Source organism: Sinocyclocheilus rhinocerous, unplaced genomic scaffold (genome assembly GCF_001515625.1).
Source record: "Sinocyclocheilus rhinocerous isolate Xijiao unplaced genomic scaffold, SAMN03320098_v1.1 scaffold848, whole genome shotgun sequence".
In the NCBI taxonomy this organism is placed as follows: Eukaryota; Metazoa; Chordata; class Actinopteri; order Cypriniformes; family Cyprinidae; genus Sinocyclocheilus; species Sinocyclocheilus rhinocerous.
In genome coordinates, this window is record NW_015664186.1 from 623,695 (window position 1) to 648,912 (window position 25,218).

General features: G+C 36.1%; 4 protein-coding genes across 4 annotated transcripts in view; 2 read left to right on the forward strand and 2 right to left on the reverse strand.

Annotated features, from left to right (window-relative positions):
* Positions 1 to 1,729: 1,729 nt before the first annotated feature.
* On the forward strand, positions 1,730 to 6,209 carry LOC107729832 (aldose reductase-like). Its single transcript, XM_016540536.1, has 10 exons — positions 1,730 to 1,795; positions 2,524 to 2,691; positions 2,812 to 2,928; positions 3,079 to 3,156; positions 3,336 to 3,458; positions 4,249 to 4,355; positions 4,486 to 4,567; positions 4,648 to 4,731; positions 4,854 to 4,936; positions 5,722 to 6,209. The coding sequence occupies exons 1-10, from the start codon at positions 1,754 to 1,756 to the stop codon at positions 5,762 to 5,764; spliced, it is 927 nt and encodes a 308-aa protein (XP_016396022.1). The 5' UTR covers positions 1,730 to 1,753; the 3' UTR covers positions 5,765 to 6,209.
* Positions 6,210 to 6,583: 374 nt separating this feature from the next.
* LOC107729823 (aldose reductase-like) lies at positions 6,584 to 9,537 on the reverse strand. The gene is made up of 8 exons (XM_016540528.1): positions 9,493 to 9,537; positions 8,335 to 8,412; positions 8,100 to 8,222; positions 7,896 to 8,002; positions 7,732 to 7,813; positions 6,985 to 7,068; positions 6,761 to 6,843; positions 6,584 to 6,660 (listed from the first exon to the last, which is right to left on the reverse strand). The coding sequence occupies exons 1-8, from the start codon at positions 9,535 to 9,537 to the stop codon at positions 6,618 to 6,620; spliced, it is 645 nt and encodes a 214-aa protein (XP_016396014.1). The 3' UTR covers positions 6,584 to 6,617.
* Positions 9,538 to 10,311: 774 nt separating this feature from the next.
* LOC107729824 (zinc finger protein 154-like) lies at positions 10,312 to 15,505 on the forward strand. Its single transcript, XM_016540530.1, has 11 exons — positions 10,312 to 10,332; positions 10,514 to 10,670; positions 10,822 to 10,899; positions 11,036 to 11,131; positions 11,220 to 11,330; positions 11,940 to 12,063; positions 12,156 to 12,594; positions 13,544 to 13,593; positions 13,711 to 14,027; positions 14,760 to 14,829; positions 15,486 to 15,505. The coding sequence occupies exons 7-11, from the start codon at positions 12,170 to 12,172 to the stop codon at positions 15,503 to 15,505; spliced, it is 882 nt and encodes a 293-aa protein (XP_016396016.1). The 5' UTR covers positions 10,312 to 10,332; positions 10,514 to 10,670; positions 10,822 to 10,899; positions 11,036 to 11,131; positions 11,220 to 11,330; positions 11,940 to 12,063; positions 12,156 to 12,169.
* A 5,568-nt stretch (positions 15,506 to 21,073) lies between these two features.
* LOC107729866 (uncharacterized protein KIAA1644 homolog) overlaps positions 21,074 to 25,218 on the reverse strand; it is a 39,263-nt gene continuing 35,118 nt past the window's right edge. Inside the window, exon 5 of the mRNA XM_016540586.1 lies at positions 21,074 to 21,820. Coding sequence (XP_016396072.1) covers position 21,820 — 1 coding nt within the window. The 3' untranslated portion in view covers positions 21,074 to 21,819. The remainder of the gene's footprint in view (positions 21,821 to 25,218) is intronic.

Below are 25,218 nucleotides of genomic sequence, written 5' to 3' on the forward strand. Positions count from 1 at the left end.
TGATGAACGAATGACTCGAAAAACCCGAAGACTCGAAACAGGTGAACTTCTTGACTAATTCCAGTACAGAACCTATAGGATGTTGCGCGTGCGCGACTGAACGAATCACTCCCCGAGACGACTCGTTCTTCCCGAGTCACATTAAAGATTCGTTCAAAATGAACGAATCGTTCAAGAACGACCCAACACTAAGCGACAGTTCGCGAGAGAGACCGAGTGTGTCCGAGAGAGAGTGAAAACTCCAAGTAGGTATAACTGCAGACCGGAGATCTCCAAAATGGGGCTTGAACTCCAAAAGTGGGCAGAACCTCCAAAATGGGGCGGGGTCTCTTCGCGCAAAGACTTTCACCATTGGCTCTGGCTTCGGCCAATTGTTATTGACTTACATTTCAAAATCCACGCTATTCAGCGCCAATCCCGCCGTGCAGTCAATTTCACTGGTTAAGGTTAGGGTCAGGTGTGGGGTAGGTTTAGGGGTTAGAATTTTTTGTAGCATAATGTAGGAAATCAACACTTTAATTGACACAACCAATAAAATCTTTAGAATCAGCTGTGGGGCGGAGTTTGCACTGAAGTGGATTGGGGGGAAAATTGCGCATGCGTGTCATGTGCCTGTCTGTCAATGGGAGGAAGCCACGCCCTATTTTGGAGCTCCCACCCCGTTTTGGAGTTCCCGCCCCATTTGGAGATCTCCGGGCTGCAGTTATACCCTTCTCGAAAATGCGCGCGAAAGAGAGTGCGCGAGAAAGACCGAGTGCGTCCGAAAGAGAGCGACAGTGCGCAAGAGAGCCCGAAAATGAAATATAGTGAAATTACGGTAATAATAGTAATACGTGCACTAATTTCAGTCGAGGCTGGTTTGACCGTATATTTCTGAACCACAGCTGGCTTGACCGCAGTATTTTACCACAGTATAAAGTCACATTTTAAAGTGTCAGGGTATCACAAGTTATAATGTATATACCATTAACGAATTTAGACAAAGGAGAACATACCTGTTCCGTGACATGTTTACGGACTTGCTTCTGGCTGATCCACAAAAATTGCGGGAAAAATCAAATGCAGGCCGGCAAACGTTAGAGGTAATGTTGGCAGTGGAATTAAAAAGCCTCTGTAACGTTACCTCATTTTCTTGAAGATCTTTGATTTTCCGAAGCACTGTTTTGATTGAGAGCTTTGTCTATATTTTCAAGTACAGCTGGACTTAAAAGAATATTATTAATAATTATCCTGGCTGCTTCAGACATCCTGTTAAATTTACAGTTACAGTTAATTAGCGAGTCGAGTTATGTTAATTATGTAACGTACATTAAGACTTCGCGCGCATTTTCGGTCTCTCTCGCGCACTGTCGCTCTCTTTCGCACACATCTTCGGTCTCTCTTGCGCACTGTCGCTCTCTTTCGGACGCACTCGGTCTTTCTCGCGCATTTTCGGTCTCGCGCATCTCACTCTCTCTCGGACACACTCGGTCTCTCTCTCTCTCCGCGTTCGCTTCACTTTTGTCCAGTCCGGCGCCTCATACACCTCCTCACAGGCGGTTGAGTTTCGAACTGTTCTGTTGAAATAGCTCGTGCTTAATCTCTCTTTCACCATGGCAACGTCTGTGAAGCTCAATACCGAGTGTGTTTAATTACGGTTGGAGCTAAACTCTGCAGGACACCGGCCCTCCAGGACCGAGTTTGGACAGCCCCGGTCTAGTAACTTCTGTGAGTGATCGTGATATATTTTACACAAGTGCATTAATTTAGCTGCATGAGGAATTCATGCCCAAAAGTTTTTAAAATGCATGCAAAGGTGAAATATGATGTAAAAGAACAGAAAAGACACTATCAAAATAATGATCTGAAGTTGCACAGTAATAATGAGGCTGCAAAAAGTGCGAAATGAATCAAATGGGTTGCAAGTTAGTTCAGAGGAGAGAAGTTGCAAAGACGGTTATGAAAAGTTTGGCTGTTTAAAAATTTGAAATGATGGTAAATAAACTGTATTGAGCAATCCTCTAAAATGTGAATGTTTGTGTCTAGAGAATGTAGTTTGGTCATAATGAGTAAGCAAAATTACCTGTGTCAGTCTTTTGGGTGGCAATTAACTGATAACATTCAGTACGTCGTTTGTTTGATCGATAAGATGAGCTATTGAGAGAAGAATTGATACTAAAGTGACTAAAAAAGAACGAACTTTGTTCTTTTCCATATGTAGTAGAATCATAGTGGGGAAAAAAATGAAAACACAAAATCAGCAGTTTTTTTAGTGCAGTTATTTGTTTTATTTAGATTTTCTTCCCTTTTCCTGCCATTTGATTTCCCTCCTCTTTTCTGTTTTTTGTGCTTTTTTTTTCTTTCCATAATTTTCCTTTTTCCCTGTTATTTCTATTTTCCTTTTCTTTTCCCCTATCATTTCTATTTTCATTTTCCTTTCCCCTATCATTTCTAGTTTCCTTTCTTTACCACTCAATTTTTCCCATTCCTTTCTCTTTTTGTCCTATCCTTTTTGGTGATTATACTCTGTCGTTTCCCCTCCAGTCTCCTCCAGGTAAAGTGGCAGAGGCTGTTAAGGCAGCCATCGCTGCGGGGTACAGACACATCGATGGTGCCGCAGTGTACAACAATGAAACGGATGTGGGAGAGGGAATTCAGGCCATGATAAAAGATGGTGTGGTTAAAAGAGAAGAACTCTTTGTGGTCAGCAAGGTATGCCAGTTTGCACCATTTAGCTCAAGATTTTTATTTAAGAAATGGAAAGTCAAGTGCTGATTTAGTAGTTTTGTGATGAATGAAAACAAATTAATTGCATGCATTTTTGTTTCAAAGCTCCGGTGCACCTTTCACGAGAAGGCCTTAGTGAAAGGAGCTTGTCAAAAGACTTTAAGTGATCTGAAGCTGGACTACCTTGATCTTTACCTGGTTCACTGGCCAATGGGCTTTAAGGTGATTTATTAGACATTTCTGAGAAACATCTTCTCTAAAGTCGTGTCTGTCTTGTCATTCATGGGTAGCATTCAGTGTTGATCTCCACAATGGAAGCTAAGATCTCACTGTAACACTATTCAGAAACGAATTGTCATCATTGCTTTTCAGCCTAGGCCTGATCAGTTCCCATTGGACAGTGAAGAGTTAGCCATTGGTGATGACACCAATTTCTTGGACACCTGGGAGGTATGAGGACATGGATTTGATTGTGAAGTTACCGTTTACATTCATTTTTACAAATTAATTTGTTTTACATATTACTGCATTCATTATAATGACTTTCCATTGCAATTCCAGTGTATATTGGCTAATAGTTTTAGCTCTATTTAAGTAACTATAATTATGTCGTAATATTTGTGCTGTAGGCCATGGAGGAGTTAGTGGACGCTGGGTTGGTCAAGGCCATTGGCATCTCCAACTTTAATCGAGAACAAATCGAAGCCATCCTGAATAAACCAGGACTCAAGTACAAACCTGCCAACAACCAGGTCGGTACCGTATACCATCAGTGTGCATCAGTGTGGTTTCATTTAACAATTACAGATGGACCAAGAAAGGTCAATATTTATCTAATGACCAGCATTTTGCCTCCAGCAACCGTGTAATTCAATTGCTCCTTTAATTTCCTGCTACTTGTCAAAGGTAGACGCAGTTATTTATCTGGATATAGGCTTAAAATGTCATTAGGACACTGCTTGCATTGTGATCCGCAGACCTAATGCTTTGTAACAGGGAGTGCTGTGCGTTTTGTTTTATGTTTGAATAATCTGGAATATATTATATAATAAATTATCTATTATAATATATATAATAAAAATGATAAAAAATTTGTTTTAATGACTGTAAAATTACTATTTGGGGTCCGTAAGAGTTTTTAAAAGAAATGAATACTTTTATTCAGCAAGGCAAGGACACATTAAATTGATCAAAAGTGACAGTAAAGCCTTTCAGTGTTACAGAAGATTTCAATTTAAAATAAAATCCAAATGAACAGCATTTAAATCACTTTTTTTTTGTTGCAAAAATATTAAGCAGAACAACTGTTTTCAATATTGATAATAATAAGAGACACTGATTTTTTTTTGCGGTTACTGATTATAATAAAATATTCTTTTTTATTATTATTTACTGTAAATAAATGCAGCCTTGGTGAGCATAAGCGACTTCATTCAAAAACATTAACAATAATTTCTAATCTCAAAGTTTTGAATGGTCTGTGTGTATAAAGTTATAAAATATATAAAAAATACATTTTTTTATGTTGTTTTTCTTCTTCAGATTGAGTGCCACCCCTATCTGACTCAGGAGAAGCTGATTAGCTATTGTCAGTCCAAAGGCATTACAGTCACTGCATACAGTCCTCTGGGTTCTCCAGACAGACCTTGGTAGGCCGCCGTTCCCACATGCTGTAGCTTTGTTGCATGTGACATTTATTTGCTATGAAGGTTCAAGGTGCAGCTGGTGACTTTATATATGGTTTCAATGAATAACCTTTGAACTTTGTCTCAAACTTAGGGCTAAACCTGAAGATCCCTCACTGCTTGATGACCCAAACATCAAGGCCATTGCAGAGAAGCACAAAAAGACTTCTGCCCAGGTGAGGAGACTGCCGTCCTGTATATGTCAAAGCTTGTTAATGATCCATAGAAAAATGTCTATTTGACATTCAATGTACAGGTCCTCATCCGCTTCCACATTCAGAGGAATGTGATTGTCATCCCTAAGTCTGTCACACCTCAGCGTATTCAAGAGAACTTTCAAGTAAGTTCATCTTCAGAAGTCTTGCTGTCAGTAAGGTCTTGGAATCATAGTGTTGCTAGTACTGTATAAATATGTTGAATTATTATGTATTTATTTTCTTCATATTTTTTCTACACCAAAAGGTCTTTGATTTTGAATTGAGTGAGGAGGACATGAAGACCATTTTGGGCTTCAACAAGGACTTCAGGACTTGTCCAATGCATTGGTGAGTAAGTTTCACAGGGTTCCCAGGTTATGGCCATCATGGAATTTTAGAAGTGTTATGGAATTTAATAAATGCTTGGAAAAATAAAGTCATATAAATGTAGTCAATATAAATGAGAGTTTCTGCAGGGTTTAAAAGATCTTAATTTGCACTTTCACAAATTAAGGCTTAAAATGACTTAAATCAGAGCAGAAAGTCTTAAATTCATGATGTCATGTCATTAAATGTTGCATGCACTGGAAAAAATGAATATCGTCAGTATTTATGTTTTGTTTCCAATAAAAATATCTAAACAGATCAAGATTAATCAAGATGCATGTACTTGAGGTGCAAATTAAATATATAACTTGAACAAAATTAAATAAGTTAATGCCTGAAATAAGAACAAATATCTGTCAATGGGGTATTAAAACTTTTTCCATTTGAATTAAGTTGGTTTTTCTGAGCCCATTGGAAGATATTCTTGTTTTAATCATAAACTCCCTTCATTCTTTTAATCTTGTGTCATTTTGCTTCTCAAGTAAATGTTTCTTGATTTCCTTCAATTTTCTTTACTTGGTCTTAAACAGGTCTTAAAAAGTATTAAAATTGCCTTCATAAAACCTGCAGAAATTCTATTCAGAAACCTAATGTACTAGAAATAGCTGTTACTGTGTGCAGTCTCTATAAAGTAATCACAAACAACTGGAAAATGGAGGGGGAACCCTGGTTTTTCTAAAAAAGTTATTTTTATGAAATTATAATTTATTCATCTTTTAACTTAATGTGTTCTTCTATCAATGCAGGGGTTTGAAGCACAAGGACTACCCATTTAATGCCGAGTATTAAAAGAAGACATCTCGAAAAATGCTGTTTAAAGAAAACAAATTCCTTGTTCCCAGGATTGTTGTTTTTGCCATTGATCAATGTGAAAATGCTTTTCATTTTCAATTATGAATCAGTTACTGAGAAACTTCCTGCAACTGATATGTGACTTGCTGGTTTGGAATTTAAAGCAAGTCTTATTACAGCAGCTATACTTCAAATTAATCTTCTTTTTTTGCCCATAAACATGGAAGTATTTGTTAATGCTTTGACAATTTCAAGCTGTTACTACTTCAGTGCAAATGTGAAAAGGCTTGCATTAAATATCACAAAACAACACAATTAATCATAAAGAAGTCTTTAAGAAACATCTGCACTAGTAACATTTTATTTGAACAATGTCACATACTTTGCACAATGAGGCAGATAACATGAGAAAGTATTGGTCCTGAGAATATATATATATATGTGTATATATATATATATATATATATATATACATACACACTCCTAATTTTCATAATATGACAACAGAAGCTCTTCCAGTTCGCAAGAGCAGCTCATGTTTAGTGTATTGATGTATGCTTTAAAAATCCAAATAAAGCTCTGTGTCAAACAGCTCTCTGGCTTATGTTTTTGAATGTGTGTAAAGTCTTTCTCATGTCTTTAACAACTCACTTGACCTTTACTTAAACATTTAACCACATTCAGTCCCTCAAATGGCTATATTACACTTGAATAAATGCTGATAATGTGGTTTTGCTCCTAACTTTCTTGCAGTCTCTGAGATTATCAACATACTTCATTTATCCCTGATGGGAAAAGCAGAAGTCATATTTACTTCACACTGCAGTTAGAAACTGGATTTATTAAAGCTTTAGTATTCAGCATTCAATGGATAATCCTTATGCTTGGAAGCCCTGCAATAAAAAGGCAAAGGAGGCCATTAGCATTTCTAGACACCTAATATTACACTAATGGATACAAAGTCCACAGCAAATTTGCATAACGATGACTCACCATTCCAGCATAAAAGCTCTCCAGTTTCTGTTAAAACTCAGTATGGTGTTCATCTCTTCTTTACTCAGCTCAAAATCAAAGACCTGTAAGGATAAAAGACCTAAATCTTAATAAAATTATGTATATGTTGACCATTTCTGAAAATGTGATTATTCTTGTATATCTGGAGAACTTGTGCTACATGTAGAACACATATGTACATGGTTTAATTAAAATGGAAATACCTCAAAATTCTCTTTGATTCTCTTAGGGTTTACAGATTTGGGAATGACCACAACATTCCTCTGCATGTGGAAGCGGATTAGAACCTGGAAGGAAAGTTCAATACTTAGCATGTCACAAAATGGAGGAAGGCGTGTGTAATGCAAACTAGCAAATATTACTAGGGTCATCTCGCATTCAGCTGACAGGTAAAGCATTGTGCTTCAAAGTTGGTGGATACATAACATGGAAAATTTGCATAACGATGACTCACCATTCCAGCATAAAAGCTCTCCAGTTTCTGTTAAAACTCAGTATGGTGTTCATCTCTTCTTTACTCAGCTCAAAATCAAAGACCTGTAAGGATAAAAGACCTAAATCTTAATAAAATTATGTATATGTTGACCATTTCTGAAAATGTGATTATTCTTGTATATCTGGAGAACTTGTGCTACATGTAGAACACATATGTACATGGTTTAATTAAAATGGAAATACCTCAAAATTCTCTTTGATTCTCTTAGGGTTTATAGATTTGGGAATGACCACAACATTCCTCTGCATGTGGAAGCGGATTAGAACCTGGAAGGAAAGTTCAATACTTAGCATGTCACAAAATGGAGGAAGGCGTGTGTAATGCAAACTAGCAAATATTACTAGGGTCATCTCGCATTCAGCTGACAGGTAAAGCATTGTGCTTCAAAGTTGGTGGATACATAACATGGATTTAGCATATCATAACTAATAAAAAAACGCAAGTTTATACCTACCTGTGCTGTGGTTTTACTGTGCTTATCTGCAATGGCTTTGATCTTTGGGTCCTCCAGCAGTGATGGCTCACCTGCCTGTGCCCTAAAGAAAGTCAAATCTATATGAAATAATGTATAGCCATCTCACTATATATATATATATATATACGAATGAGAGTACTTACCATGGTCTGGTTGGGGAACCCAGAGGACTGTATGCGGTGACTGTAATGCCTTTGGACTGACAGTAGTTAATCAGCTTCTCCTGAGTCAGATATGGATGGCACTCGATCTGGACGTGAGAAGCAGCGGAAAGATTTTGGCACCAATGAACTACAATGTCTTAATCCGTTTCAAGTTCTTCAGATTTATTGCAAACAACACAATACCTGATTATTGGCAGGTTTGTACTTGAGTCCTGGTTTATTCAGGATTCCCTCAATCTGATCCCCGTTGAAGTTGGACACACCGATGGTCTTGACCAACCCAGCATCCACTAACTCTTCCATTGCCTTTGTGAGAAGAAATTAACACTAAAATAAACAGTGCTTTTCTTTTATCATTGATCAAATGTGAGTTACACAAGTCTCAAATTAATTTTGTTTTTATTATACTGTTTATTACCTCCCATGTTTCTAGAAAGTTGCTGTTGTCTGGAATTACTTGGCCATCCTTATCAAATGGGAAAAACTCTTTTCCAGGCTGCCAATTTTGATACACAGATAAGCATTAATATATATATATATATATATATATATATATGCACAGAAATGATTGTGGAGAATCTCCTGATTAATCCTATTTCTTTAATGTATTTTATAATAGCACCATATATTTTACCTTGTTCTGTATGCTCTTTCAAAAGGCTTGTCAAATTAAATGATTCAACACCCATGTTTCTTAGTTCTTTAATGAGTTTTAACCTTTCTTTTTCATATTTTTTTACATTTTATTAAAACATGCTCTATTGTTTCTGCCTGATTACAAAAAAGTCTTATTAAATGCAGTTTTACAGAATAGTGTCTTTCTAGTTTTTTTTTTGCAAATTAATTTGTAATTTGGTGCACTGTGATTAAAAAAAAAAAAAGTTGATTCGGCCCGTTAATGGCGACATTTCTTCTCATCCGGCCCTCCCCCTAAAATGAGTTTGACACCCCTGTTCCAGCATAAAGCAGACTTGCTTGTTGTTCAGAGAGATTTTGAAAGAAAATTTGTTTAATTATTAAAAAAAAAAAGTATAATATATATATACATATAAACATTTTTGTAATTGCTTCTGATTTTTAAAACATGAATGACATGATATATCATATCGATTGTAATAACCGCCACAAATACATCCGAATTATTTTGTACAATTTATAACTTTCTTTCTTTCTTTCTTTCTTTCTTTCATTTAGACAGTTGTAAGAGTTTTTATTTAGACAGTTTGCGATTCTTAAAATCTGAATGACATGATGATCGTAGCGATAATAGTATAGGCTAATTGCAACAATTACATTGAAGCGTCCATTTATTTTATTTTATTATTATTTTATTGTTGTTGCAGACGTCAGAAGCTAGCAAGGGCAGACATATGTATAATATTCAGCAGCAAGTAGGAAATGGAAGAAGTGTTTTTAGGAATAGGAAAGAAGATACAATTATTTCTCGCATCCGAATAGGGCATACTAGATTAAATCACTCTCTGTTTATTATAGGAAATTTGAGACTTGTGTAACTCACATTTGATCAATGATAAAAGAAAAATCACTTTTTATTTTAGTGTTAATTTCTTCTCACAAAGGCAATGGAAGAGTTAGTGGATGCTGGGTTGGTCAAGACCATCGGTGTGTCCAACTTCAACGGTTCAACATTTAATTGGTCAAGGCTTTTGAAAGAGCATGCAGAACAAGGTAAAATATATGGTGCTGTTATAAAATACATTAAAGAAATAGGATTAATTAGGAGAATTTAGTTTTTTTTTAAATGTATGTATATGTGTGTGTGTTTATATATATATATATATCCGCCATAAAACGTTATTAGAAGATAGGAAAACATGAAACAGGTCAATGTATTTTTTTTGTAATCAGGCAGAAACAATAGAGCATGTTTTAATAAAATGTAAAATATGAAAATGAAAGGTTAAAACTCATTAAGGACGTAAGAAACATGGGTGTTGAATCATTTAATTGGTCAAGGCTTTTGAAAGAGCATGCAGAACAAGGTAAAATATATGGTGCTGTTATAAAATACATTAAAGAAATAGGATTAATCAGGAGAATTTAGTTTTTTTTTAAATGTATGTATATGTGTGTGTGTTTATATATATATATATATATCCGCCATAAAACGTTATTAGAAGAAGAAGAAGAAGACGCCACAAGCTTTTATTTTGAAACTGTTTTTGGTAGTGTCGTCAGAGGGCTGTGTTCACATAATTGTGTTTACTAAAATCCAAAACATTCAGTGACTTTTAATGTAATTTTGCGTGGTAAATCTACCAAATACTGTACAACAGAAATGAGCGGATTAACAAGCAACATCTGAAATTCTTGACTTCAAGAACAGCAGTTAAATGACTACATCATGGACATTAAATTCCCCAAACAAGAGCACTTGGGTGAGAGGATGCTGCAAGTAATTTATCATCTAATTTTCTTTACTTACAGATATTTGAACTTTAAATCTTTAGATGTCTAACCAAGCCAGCCACAAACAATCGCTTATATTAATATTTAGTCTAAAAACTCAACCAAACTCCACTGATTCGTGCATGGTTGTTATTCTATTTTGACAATGGTTTAAAATGGATTTCCAGACAGAATTCCTCTCCCTCTGTCCGCCCTGCGCTTCTTGGTCCCTCCTGTACGCCTCATGTCTGCCTTCATGTGGAGAATTGTGCAGCAGAAGGATGTGATGCAGTATGGGATGCTGGCAGATTTTGTTTCATTGGTGTCAGAGGCAGTTCCAGATTGGTTAGTCGTAGACTTGGAGTTCAACTCATTTTAGGACTGCGTTGACCACAGCTGAGTTGGTCAAATTCTTCAATAAATATATTATTCATGGAAAAATCATAGTCGAATGGTTGTCTGCTAACAAATACTCTTTTTTTCCTCTTGCATCTAGCTTGTTTTGGAGTTGTGTGAGAGAGACAACGCTGCCGACATGCACACAATCCATACTCACCTAAACAGCATTCAACTCGTAATTAGAATAGTTTCATCTTTATTACTGATATTTTCAAACAATTCTAGCTTTCAGTTATTGGGCTTTTGATATTACATGTTTCAAATACTGTAAAGTGTTAAAGAGAAATTAAATTGAGTGTGATGTCAAACAGGTGGATAACACTGTGGTGGGAGAAGCAGGTGTTCGTTTTGTGGAGCTGGTCCACACACTTATTAAAGATGTGGATGAGAAGGAGCATTTCTTCCAGGTCAGATCTAATAAACATTATGTTAAGTGTTTTTTTTAATTTTTATTATTATTGCTTATTTCTCTGTCCTTCACTCTGGTTTCTACAGCACGTGTTTCCAGTGGATTTCGGCACTGACTTTGACGCAGCCATTCGGATCCTGATGTAGCATTTCCTGTCTAGGCTGGAGCACTTCCTGCCAATCCCTGACCTCCAGCAGGTGGGATGTCGTGGTCAATCTAGATTCCTAGAAATTGTGTTTGGGAACTACAATCTATTATTTATCGTTAAATCTGGAGTTTTTGCAAAGATGACACTGAAAACCTGCACAAACACAATTTTTATCATCTTGTGTCATATTATAATACTATATTGTGAGAAACTATCCACTATCATTCATATTAAGGAATATATTATGAATATTTGGATTACTGTGATTTCAACAGTGTTATTTTAGTATTTTTTATAAACGTTTATAGCTTTATTAGTATCTTTTAGTAATTTGCTTTTATTTTTATATTTTAATTTTAGTTTCATTTTTAGTAATTTTTTATATGCTTTTGTCATTTTTATTAGTTTAATATTTGTAAATAGCTTTTATTTTAATTTCAATTTTACGTTTTCAGGTTTAGTTTTTCTCATTTAGTAATCTTAGTTCTTCAACTAAAATTTTCATTTATTTAAATTTTTTCATCTATTATTTATTTTTTATTTTATTTCAGCTTTTTTCAACAACACTTACAATATTTATTAAAAATGTTCTATTAAATTAGGTCAAAACATAATTGTATATGTCCTGAGTTTGCTATTGCTAACCTTCTGGTTTCAGACTCTGGCTTGGCTTGATCCACTGTTGCCTGTTTCAAAAGACTGTGAGGAGTTCAATAGTCAGTCAGATCACGTAAAGACACTGCTTGAGCACTACAAGAACCTTGGACATCTAGATACCAAATGTAAGAATCTGATCAAGTCTGCTTGTCTTCAACACTTTGCTGAAGTCAATGACAGTTACAGTTTATAACAATATCTTTCCATATTGCGACAGACCCTTGTCAGCCCATGAGTGCAGGAAATTGCATCCTGTCCACACTCTCTGGTAAAGCGAGTGACATCCATCAGAAGAGAGTAGGTCACGTTCAGATTTTCGACAGACAGACCTCGGACCACATTCAGAAAAGCGCAGCGGAATCAGTAGTAGGAGCATCTGAATGTACAGAGACTCTGGTAGTACCGGATGATGATGGAGAGCATCTTGTTACAGAATCAGAGTGTGCAAGAGCCGTGGCTTTGAATGATTCTGTGCTAACGCTTCCAGAAGACCACAATTCTACAGATGTAATAGAGGAATCCGACTCTAATACTGAACAGTCAGAGTTCCTGTCTTCTCCTTTGTCTACACAACCAGTGCCTGAAGACAGTGCTGTACCCAAAATACTTGTAAGCATGCACAGATCTGCACAGAAGCCTGTTATCTCAGAAAACAAGTAAGCTCATCATTTGCTTATTGTTGTTGCAGTTTCAACATGAGTATTAGTATGCTCGCAATCATAAGATATAACATAAGAGTATATAAGAACATTCTTGAACATATGTACGACTCCTAATGTCTTCATTAAAACAAACTTGGTACACAGAACAAATATTGTTTATTATAGTATAGATTATTGAAATTCATATCTGGGTTATGATGACTTACATGGGTCAGTGGCAAATAATAGTGTCCACAATTCAGAAAAGGCGGTTCTAAAAGCAGTTCTTAGAAATGTTGTTTTCCAGTGCTGTTTTTGTTAACTAAAACTAAAACTATTAAAAGTCATTTTCTGTAATTGAAATAAAGCTGAAGTAAAATAAAATATAAATATTATAAACTTAAATCTTAATCTTAAATTAGAAAAGTTGCCTTGGCAACTAGCTGAAACAAATAAGTTTGAATTGAAGAAAATATTCAGACTTAACAGAAACAAAAAATGAATTCAATCTAAAAAAAATCACAAAACACAATACAATTACTAAAACTTAAATTAAACTTTTAAAAAATATAAAAATGAAAAGCTTGAATGATAATATAAAAATAGTTGCATATGGTTTTAAAAAACCTTTTAGCAATTTTCAAGAAAGAATTCAGTTTTCAATTTAAGTTTAGACTAAAAATGTCACGTGGTATAACTTTGAAATAAAAAATAATATATGTATTTCTTGTATAATACATCATACTTATTAATGACTGTACTTGATCATTTTTTCAACAATGTTTTAAATGTTTTATTAATGTTTTATTTTTTTCAAGGTAAATATTTAAAAAAAAAAGTGAATTAATAATTCATACATATTACGTTTTTGGGAAGTCACATAACATGACATTTCACAACCTCAACTTGTGTGTATCTACCAAGCACATATATTGATTGTGGTACTATTGTTAAATGTTTTTAGGGGTGACCCTGTGGAGTCTGACAAGTCTGATTGCACCTCAGATAACACAAGTGAGTCACTTTCTCATTACTCCACTATTTATTTTGAGGTTCTGATGTACAGATGCCAAAGAGGTACATATAAAAAAATCAGTGAATGACTATGTTGATGACTCTTTCTTTTTGCAGATGTATCCTCTCACACTTACTCATGCTTGCAGTGTCCATTCAGTCACTCTCAGGAGCAAAACCTCAGAAGTCACATAAAGAAAGTCCACTCCACTGAAGTAATGGGAAGTGGGACTGCAGTTGACCCCTCTTTGCCCAACAGCTGCCATGTTTGTGGCAAAAGCTACCACTTCCCGTCCTTATTAAAAGCACACCAGCGCACCCACACCGGAGAGCGTCCTTTTCTCTGTCCAGTATCTGAATGCGGCCGCAGTTTCTCCCATTCCCAGGCCCTCCGTCGCCACCGACTGGTTCATGTGCCCAAAGACATCCTTTGGGCACATATGGGGGGGGGGGATATAAAGTATTGTAATGTTAAGTTATGTTTACACAGGTACACATTGTGAATGTTTTTTTTCATATTTGTTCTCATACACACACAGGAACCTGTAATGTGGGTCAAATTATGTTTGATATCAACATTATAAGTGAAAATGTACCTTAGTCAGGGGTATATGCTTCATTTATGATAAGGAACACGTACAGACTGTCCAATGAGTGTTAATTTAGTGATCAATTTATTTTGGTGTTTCATCATGGCTATATAAGGTCAATAAAAAAATGCGTTGTTGATTTATAACAAAAAACAATTGTTTTTTGTTATAAAAACAACTTTTCTTAAAAAGCACATGCTAAAACGTTTTAATTTTACATATTACAGTAACTACAAACGTTTCATATTATAACCTTTAGTTATGTATTATATAAGGGTTAAATGACCTAACGCCAACGAAATAGAAGTCGCATTCACCTGATGATTGATGTTTGGCTAGTTTTATCTAAAGGACGAACCTCGACAGTGCCTCGAAGGTAAATTGGAAAGCCTCGCATTGTCTTATTAGTTTTACAGTGTAAGTTTTAACAACATTATATACATAGACCAATTTTCACGAACGCAAGATAGAGATAATTGATGTGCCTAATAACCTTTTATCCACTAGCCTGTCCTCTGCACTACTTGTACCGTCCGCCAGGTGGCACCAACACAACGCCATTTTAATGTGTTCCAGGTGTTCACTGTTGCCTCAGTGTTTACAGCAGCACCAGCAGCTCTCAACAATAACAAGCAGGTAGGAACTGGTATGAAAACATAATTTTTTTATCATCATCTTTCTGGCCCTGGATATAGTTATTCAAATTAGCAGCAGATAATTTTGAAACTCGTACTCAAACCACAGCCTACTGAATCTAATTTGGGTTCAGCTGTCATGTCTGTGGTCCATCAGCAACGAAGCATTGCTGAAAATATAATCAAACTAAATAGACAACTGTGGAGTTGTACAGTGGTTGCATTTAGCATTGTTTTTATTTCTTGCTGTTCATGACCCTAATAAAACAAACCTGGAATCCAGGTCTTAAAAGCATTTCAGTGCCCCAGTGAATCCTGTGATTCAGAGACCCCAATCAGAAGAAATGCAGTGTTTTTCATTTGATTGCTTCTGAAATGTCATGTTTAAATTTTAATAATGATTTATAATATTTTAATTCTTCTGAATTCATATGCCAGCTTTGTCATTAATTTTAATATTAACATTAATCTTTCCCTCCAGTAAGTTGTTAACTCCTGCAACTCTGCCAATTGGACATCTGAAAATCTTGACATTTTGGTTCCTCAAGACTTGGAATATAGTGCACGAGTTTCATGGACTGCTTTGTGTGAATACTTGAATGGTGCTTTTGCATCCTTTTACAAGCTTGAAAGCTCCAGTACCCCTCCATTTTTTCTCTTCCTTTAGGTTTCTACAGTTATCATTAATGGACAAAAAGTAAGATTCCTGCCTTTCTTTCCTTTCTTCCCTGACAGTGAAACATAAAATCAATACTGCTGTATTAGAACACAAAGCAGCAAAGGGCAGACACTTGTGGGTGGTTGTTTGGAGTCTCTTGGTCCATTCATTCTGTAAGTGTTTCCAGCTGGGATGGGAGAGGCCGGCGCCTGCCCAGCTGCTGCGCACTGACCTTCCACTTACAGCAGGAGGGACACAGTCATTTACTAATGCAAGAAGCACAAGGATCCATATTACTTTGAAATACTTTTTTGGTGAGAGTCTAGTTTGCAAGGGGCAATTTTTACATCAACTCTGCATTTGCAGGCTGTATGTTAGGGCCATAAATGGGGCTTCAAGATGTAGATGATCGGAACAGATTTGGCGAAATTTAGCATTCCATCACTTGCTCACCAATGCATCCTCTGCAGTGAATGGGTGCCGTCAGAATGAGAGACCAAACACCTGATAAAAACATTACAGTAATCCACACACAGCTACAGCCCATCAATAATGTCTTGTGAAGGGAAAAGCTGCGTGTTTGTTGGAAAAAAATCCATCATTAATGCATTTTAACTTTAAATCATTGCTTCTGGCCAAAATCCATAATAACTTTTCCTCCAGTGAAAAAGTCCAAGCCCTATTGTCCTCAAAATCCACCGACATATTTACTTAGAACTGTTTTGGATTGTTTTCGCTTGTGAACGGTGATCTGTGCATATTTCTCTCCTGTTTCAGACGAGATGACTTTTTCATGTGGAAATCAATATTATGAATAGAGTATAGACATCATAGTGGTGAATTTGTTTATTACAAACATGCAGCTTTTCAGATGTTAACTGATGTACTGGAGTTGTGTGGATTGATGTTTTTATCAGCTGTTTGAACTTTCATTCTGACGGCACCCATTCACTGCAGGTAATTCATCAGTGAGCAAGTTATGTAAGGCTCCAAATCTGTTCTGATGATGGCCTGAGGGTGAGTAAATTGTCAGCAAGTTTTCATTTTTAAGTGCACTTTTCCTTTAATTAAACACAAGCCTGTGAGAGATACAACTTGTGCATGTGATTTAATTATGGAAGGCCTGCAGTTTTCTATAACAGTGTAATGAGTTTAATTAAAGACGGGAGTGAAAGGGGCACCCCATTTTTAAGTGACAAAAAGGCTATTTAAATGTTTGTCCAATTTAATTTGACACTCATCCGTAACTTCGCTTTGAGTCTTCTTCTCATTAGCTTTACAGAACTATGGCAAACACAAGGGCACTGTTCCCTCTCCCTCAATTTGTGTTATCTAATTTCCCTCTCATCTCAAACAATCAATTACCTGGCTGAAGTAAGCCCTTAATGCCTTTAGCTGGAAATTGCCTTTGCGCCCATGCAAGCCCAAATAAACCAGATTAGCCAGTGGTGATCGAATTCCGTAGGGCCGAGACCCTGACGAGGACAAATTCCCTCATCTGCCAAACTCCTGCAGCATTCAGATGATAAGTCTGTGTGAACAGCTCACGAACCGTGTCCCTGTTTGTGTTTTTGCTTTGTTTCAGAGAGCGGATTTTGGAACCTGGTATTCCGGGGATTTGTTACTGAAGAAGTGAGGACAGATGTGAAGGTGTGTGTGTATATGAGATCGAATTCTTCAAGCACTAGTATAACTAATCTTCACCTTTACATACATGCTTTGAATCAGTCTGAATCTGTATGCATGTGTGTGTGTGTGTTATTTATGTAATATTTATGTATTAATTTATATTGAATTAAGATATAATTGAGTTGCATGAAAAAATGTAGATTTCCATACTGGATCTTATTTGTGATTCAAAGCAACTTTAAAGTGGCAGTTACTAGTGAAGTCTGCAGAACCTGCAGTCAGAATAACAGTGATTTTAATTGGAGATGACATGCAAAGTTCGTGTAGAAAACAGAATTTGTCTAACCTGGCAGTCGTTGCAGTCATGTGTCAGTCTGTTTGGCATGCTCAAGAGGGCCTCAGGTAACAGAAGATGTGGTAGTTAGTACCTGAACATCTGATGGATGAGAGGCACAAACACATCTTGACACAGAAACTCTGCAGTGTAGCTTGGGGATGCACTCAGCCATTTGACTGCTGGACAAATCAAATGTAGGGGTGTGAATATTTGTTCTGACAATTATTCAATTTGATTGTGATTCTTGAAATCAGTCGATCTGATTCAAGTATTTTGTTGGGATTATGTTGTAAACTAACACAAACAGACATGGAAGATTATTGAACCAATAATTAAAATATAAATGCATGTACAGTATAGGGGGATATAGATTATCAAATCAAACAGGGTTATAGAATAATCAATATATAAATGGTGTATAACACAAGGAATGAGTGAAGGCTAGTTAAAACAAATTTCTATGCATATTCTCCAAAAATTAAAAAATATGCATAATAATTCACAGTTTGGGATGGAAATCAACTGTTAATTTGCTTTTAAAATTAGGCAGTTTAAACACAGCAGCATTAACTTTCTTATAATCGATTATTAAATTCACTACATTGAATTTTAATCATCAGATCAATGTATTTTTACAGCCCAAATCAGGTTGCTCTGACATATATTGTTGCCCTAGTTGCATTTGTTCGGAGAGCATCCTAAATACATTTGAACAGGTGTGCAATGGTACAGCGAATATCCTCTGTGAAAAAGCAAAAAGACCATTTGTGGAAATGTGTATCAGAAAAGATAAAGAGACATGCTGTTAAGGGACACCACTGAAAGATACACTCAGACTGGGGCAGACAGTGCATTTTGGTTTTAGAAAGTCATTAGTTTAGGAATGGATTCACATACGATCAAACACGGTCCCGTGTGGGTCGTTACCTATATGAGGTGAATGTAACTTTGGTGTGTGTCTAGTGGGCTTTGTGATATTTAATAGCTCTTCTGAGACCATGATAAAGTTTTAATGCATACGTAAAAAGAGCCCTGCCTCTGCTTAATGAGCTAATCCGTTTAATGCTAACTTCACACCCACCAAAGAATCGCTTGCAGTCTCCCCTCAGACACGAGACGGCGGCAGGACTATAAATAGACCTTTAATAGATTAATGCAGTTTCTGTGATTTGTTATTGAGGTCGGATCCGAGGCTACTAGGACTAGTGACAAATGAAGGTGATTATCAGATTATTGTCCGTTGCTCTTTTTCCGTCTCACTTCCTTCCTTTGTTTCTCTTTTTATCAATTATGAATCTGTGCCATGTGTGTTTCTCTGCACTTCTCTTGTCATCACTCTGGCTTTAATGATGAGACTTTCACGTTCAAACACACAGACAGGGCCGAACTACCAAAATCGTCAGCCGGCGACTGTGCTACTTTAGTGTCCAAGGGTTCTATGTTCAGATGGGAAGTTAGCACTGTCGCACACACTCATTTGAGCTGTGTTATCCCCTCAGAGACAAACTTCCAGCCCTGGAACCAATTAGAGCAGGAGGAGCCCCTCCACCAGTCCACCAGAGGCGCTTTCGGTGTGGAGACTGAGGCAGGTGCTACTGTCGCTCCTCTGGAGAAGTAATCAACAGTATCTCTGTTCTAAGGTGAGATGGGAAACTTTGGAGAGTGCTGGGTCACACTTGTCTGACAGACTGGCATGTGAAAGAAATGTAAAGGGGTCTCAGAATTCTCTTTTGAGATATTTTTGCACTTGTACTATAAAAACATCCGACAGGTTTCAGAGGACATTTACATATTTGTCTTAAAGGCACAGTAGCAAAAATGGTTTTAAGAGACAGAGAGAGGATGTAAAATGGTCAGTTTTTAATTTACTAGTCTTTACTAATATTATAAATAGACTTATAGTGTTAGTAAATTTAACACTTTACAGTAAGGTTAAATTTTTTGACATTTGTTAATGCGTTAGGATTCATGAGCTTACACTGAATATTTTTACAGCATTTATTAATCTAGTTTAATGCTAATTTATAAATATGGTATTGTTTGCATTTTAATTAATTAATTTGTGCCCATTGATAATACATACATGTCCATTTATACTTAACTTGAAATGTTTAAAATGTATTAGTAGTATAAAGTAATCAATTTGTAATTAGTAAAATTAATATTAACCTAGATTCATAAATGATTTTGTTCATGGTTAGTTAATGATACATAATGCATTCACTAATGTTAAGAAATTGAACTTACTGTAAAGTTACCAAATTAAAAAATGAGTGATATGGCCAATTTAAAGAAGGATAACTGTATAAATATATAGACAGATATAAAAATATAAAATATGAATAAAATAAGAAATTAAATAGATACACTACCGAAGTTTATGGTCGAGATAACGTTTCTGAAAGAAGTCTCTTATGCTCACCAAGGCTGCATTTATTTCACCAAAAATACAGAAAAAAAACATATTGTGAAATATTATTGCAATTTAAAATAACTGTTTTCTATTTTAATATACTTTAAAATATAATTTATTCCTGTGATGCAAAGCGGAATTTTCAGCAGCCATTACTCCAGTATTCAGTGTCACATGATCCTTCAGAATCATTCTAATATACTGATTTGGTGTTCATGAAACATTTCTTATTATTATCAGTGTTGAAAACAGTTATGCTACTTACATTAATATATTTGTGGAAATCATGATACATTTTTTCAGGTTTCTTTTATGAATAGAACTTTCAAAAGAACAGCACTTCAGTATTTGAAATCGAAATCTTTTGTAATATTATAAATGTCTTTACTGACACTTTTGATCAATACGTCCTTGCTGAATGAAAGTATTAATTTGTTTTTTAAGAAAATCTTACTGATGGCAAACTTTTGAACAGTAGTGTATAAATTGCCTTTTGAGTAGGATCAGGAAGAGATAGCGAGAGATCTGATAGACATCCAAAAACACTGCAAAAGATAAATATTTATTTCTCCCAGATTATAACAATAAAAAGTTAACATGTGCAATTACAACTCCGCTGACCCCCACCCACCCACTGACCCTATAATAAAAACCGAGAGAAGTTTAACAGGTGGACGGCCATATCACACTTCAACTGAGGTACCAACCACTATCACAGAACAAGGTGCTAGGCATGTACTACAGATTTACCGTAAGGCAATTTATAACCATTATAACTTATTACTCCAAAACATAACATATCTCTCTTCCCTCCACGAGGGGAAAACTATTAGTTTCACCTTAAATAGATAAACAAGATCACAAGTTCTCCTCTATACACAACGCTGTGTGTTATTGCAGGTGAATACTCACAGCCTAACAGTAGCTACTTTTACCTATGTCTAGTTGGTTTCGACTCAATAGGGATAAAAAAAAAAAAAAGTGATGTCGCTGTATTTCTACACTGAAGTGACCCACAGGCATCTGACTATCAAGATCTACATTCTATGCAGTCAAGTTTCAGGTTCTTACGGTCAATAAATGAACGTTCTTCTTTATTATCTATTGCTTTATGCAGAAATTATTTCCCCGGCCTAAAATTTCAGTAGTAACAAAATATTCTAAAATGGTGATGTCACTTCTTGGAAACAGAATTAGAAAATTCCAAATCATATTTAATTAAGTCTAAACTTTCTGGTCACTTTAGCGAAATTTCAGCAAAATTTTGCGGACAACAAAGGTCCATTGTCTATTGTACTTTAGCAATAGTCAAGGTGCTTTCAACATGGCGAATCCACTTAACTCGATGCAAAATCTGCATTGCAAAATATTTTTTTGCCCTCATGATATTTCGCCCGCAAAAGTTCACAGAACAATGGTAAATGTGACCGTGCCTTAACACACTGTATGAAATTATTTTTTTATATTAACTGCAGTTAATGCATGTCTTGTTTGATCCTGCTGCGTCAAATTAAAATCAAAATAATCTTTTTCGCTACTTCAAGAAAAGCCAACCAATAGCTTCAGAGCAGTGCAAACATGACATATACTGTAGATATTTATGGACACAAACTTTTAGCAAAGTCCTATTCCCTGCATCTAAGTCCTAACTTCTGAAATGACAAGGCAAGGTAGTGGGCGTCAAAGACAACAGTCCTTCAACAGCTGTCGAAAAGTAGATCCAGCTGAACAAGCCTCCTCTGATTGGGCAGAGAAACTCACTTGCAGCTGTCAGTCTCAGCATCAGCGTCTTCATGTGGAGAAAATGCCATCCAGCAGAGCTGCAGGAGGTAGCCGGCGCAGTCCGTGTCCTAAATGTAGATGGGACCAGCAAAAGAATATAATATCTCTGAATATAAAATCTCCATTTCCTGGCTGTCCCTCCTTTGTCATACTAAGTATATCCTTGGGATCAAAGCTGGATATCTAGAGAAATGGAGAGAGAGGAGAGCAAGATTACAATTTAAATAATCTTATCATAAAGATCTGTCTGTTGACACCCATATTTTTGTGGCTCATGGAGGCATCAGAGGTTTTATTGAGAGTATTAAATTCATGCAGAATTTTAGAATACAAGTGTGTATTCTCTGTCATTGATGTATGATGATCTTTAAAGGGAAAACATGATCTCCCAGTGGAACGGATGTGTTGATTAGGCCCTTGTGGATGCTTTACTATAATCAGACAGCAGCTCTGTAGCCATGGGCAAGCCCGAGCACGATTGAGCAAACAATCTCAACCTGTTTACACGCTGATCTACATCACTGTACGGAGAGACAGCATCCTCACACTGAAAGATTTTGGATTGCTAATAATGCCTAATACAGAAGTCAGACTGACACAACACAGATCTTTCCCAAAACTTTCATAAACAAAATGAATATAATGTATTTTGGGAACCTCAGCTCAACATACTTTTCTCTTGCTTAAATACGAACTGATGTGACACACTTGTGTGGGTTCAATACAAGTTCATCTCAAGTGACAGCACATAATGTTGATTGCAACAAAAATAAATTTTCATCTAAATTCTTGGATAGAGTGTAACACTTATGCAAGTGTCCAATCCGTAAATTGTGTCCAAACCATGATTTTAGTGTGAAAACTCACTTTCTAACCTTTCCTGTGTAAAGTCATCTAATTTTACAACTTTGCTGCCATGGCAACATAACCAGTAAAACTCTAAAATTAACCTAAAATGATGAGAACAGCTTTATAGCTCAAATAATACAAACAATTTAATAAGAATAATTTATGTAAGTGCTTTTATAAAATACTTCCATTGTAAGTGCATCACTGTAACCTTGATTTTTGCTTTATGAAAAAAGAAGAAAAGGACAGTACACTGCCACAGTGCTCTCAAAACACGTTTAATGATTGACAAACCATTTTGGTCTTCATCAGGTTGTCAAAAACATTCAAACTTGAAAGTCTTTAAATACTGTACATTAACCTGAATAGGTGTGGGCAACAAAAAGGTCAGCCGTTAACCAGTGTAAACACATCGTAGTTTCCAAATACAAATAAGCAAGAAATCAACCAATGAGGACACATTATATACAGTATATATATATATATATATATACACATCTCAGCAATATGCCATTCATCATTTAGCATTTTCGTTGTTCATTTATGTTGCTTTTTTCCATTTCCCATAATTATATTGAAAAAAATATTGACCATGACAGTCTTCAAAAACTGCCTTTGTGTTTCTTGGAAGAAGTCATGTGGGTTTGTAATTAATAATAACAAATATATTATGAATGTTGTTGGTTCCTTGGTTTTGTTAGTTGGTTTGGATAAAAGCTAAATGCGTAAATGTAAATAACAAAATGTTCCCTTTCAGTCGGTCACTCTCGACGTCACGTCGGATGACCGACGAATTGGGATCTCGCTTAGAGGGACCAATCTACTTCGAGTGTAAACTAAACGAGCCAATGCAACGAGGGTTACATACGTAACCGAGACGTTCTCTCTGGAAGTGTTGCCTAGTAAATGTCCATCTTGGCAGAGCCTGAACGCACACTTGACTGCTGGTACACTTGACTTGAGTTACTTAGAAAGAGCATAAACATTTGGATCCCACTGCCACTTGAGTGAGACTTGTGAGTCTCATAAATGGAAATGTCTGATAAAGACAGAACAACCCGTTCCTACAAACTAATCCTGTTTGTAATGATGAATGCCTGACTCCATTCGACTGCTGATCCTTGCACTCCTCTGGACGTGGTCAGATTTAAAAAATTCAGTCTTGGCAAAAGTTTTGGGAATGTCCAAAGCTTTGGCCTACTTTAGAGAAGGGGCTGTCTGCAGAGCGCCATGCTCATTTATAATGCATTACAGAACGCTTTTAAGCAATGTAGGCCAGGAGTGCAGACAGGTTTGTTGGTCTTGGAGAACACGCCTCTGAGGAACACACCACTGTTCATGCAGTTGAAATGTCACACACAGGTCTTCCCCCTAACTCGTCCTGGAAAATACTCAAAATGGAGCACTCCACCAAAAGAAAAAACTGAATAGTAATTGAGAATAGTATTGATTTAAGAAGGGTTCAACAAAAAAGGGTTTTTATGATTTTTTCGTGTTCTGCCAACATTTTCATTAAATGCCTGCTGAAGGCATTATTAAATGCTTATTAAACCATTATGTTGATATTAAATGTAATTATATATATACACACACACACACACACACACATATAAATTATTTTCTACTTTACAAAAAGAATATTTGCAACAAGCCTCAAATTATACAGCTATAATGCTGCTTGCAGCTCCATTATGGATTGATGTGGTTTTCCACCCATTCTTACTGTTTCTTCTAAGACTATCGCAAGTCATTTTCAAAATTTGGTCAAAACCTCATCTAGCCAATAATATCAGGAGAAGAGTAAGCTGCAAGGCATAAAAATGGATATAAACTAAATCAATGAATAGAAAATATTAATTAGCCTCAAAACTCTCTCGCACTGGCCTCAGGTCAGCGAGCCACCATTATTGTTTAGTCCTGTGATAGTAATAGTAAAAAATAGTTCTTCAAAGTTAATCTGAAAGGCAGACAGAAGCAGCTGATTATGTCTACAGATGTGAAAGAAAGACAGATCTTCTAAACTAAACACAAGGTCTTAATCCAAACCAAACCCTGTGCGTATGAGAGCCCAGACAATGGTGAGTCACTTCATGCTGAGATATTTACACAAGATGAGCACAGCCCTCTGTGTGCAATAGAAATATCAACTTCCCCCACTGGGCCTGCCTCCACTCCACAACCCCTGAGAGATGATTGTTTTGGGAAATGAGGCAGAGGCGTTCTGATGGGAAGTGCTCCAAGTTGGTGACATTCAAATGAAAATATCAGTTTTCTGCAACTATAATCCTTACAGAGAGAAATAGCAAAATTAATATGTTTGAATTTCAGAAGACTATGGCTCTCAGTATCAAAGGTAAATTGACTGGTGATTTTAAAACAATGCTTGCTGCTACACTCCATTACATAATGAAAATTGAGTGTTGGCTTTGCATAGTGTCAAATTCTTAGCCTTTTATGCTTTTTAATTGGCTTAAAGGCTTGTGTTTAAAGTAGAAGTGCAGGCTCTAGCTCCTAACGTAGCTTACCGCCTCATTATTCTTATTAAATGCCTGTTGAAGACGTAATGAAGCATTTGCCATAACCCAACAATTGTCTGTAAGTTCATTATAGCCTTTAGGGTATTCAAAATATTCCCATTTTTTCTTAATTTCTTTCATTTAAAAAAAAACAAAAAAACCTGGGTCTGCCAACGTAATACCAATGCCATCTGGAACCATGATTAGAAAACTCCA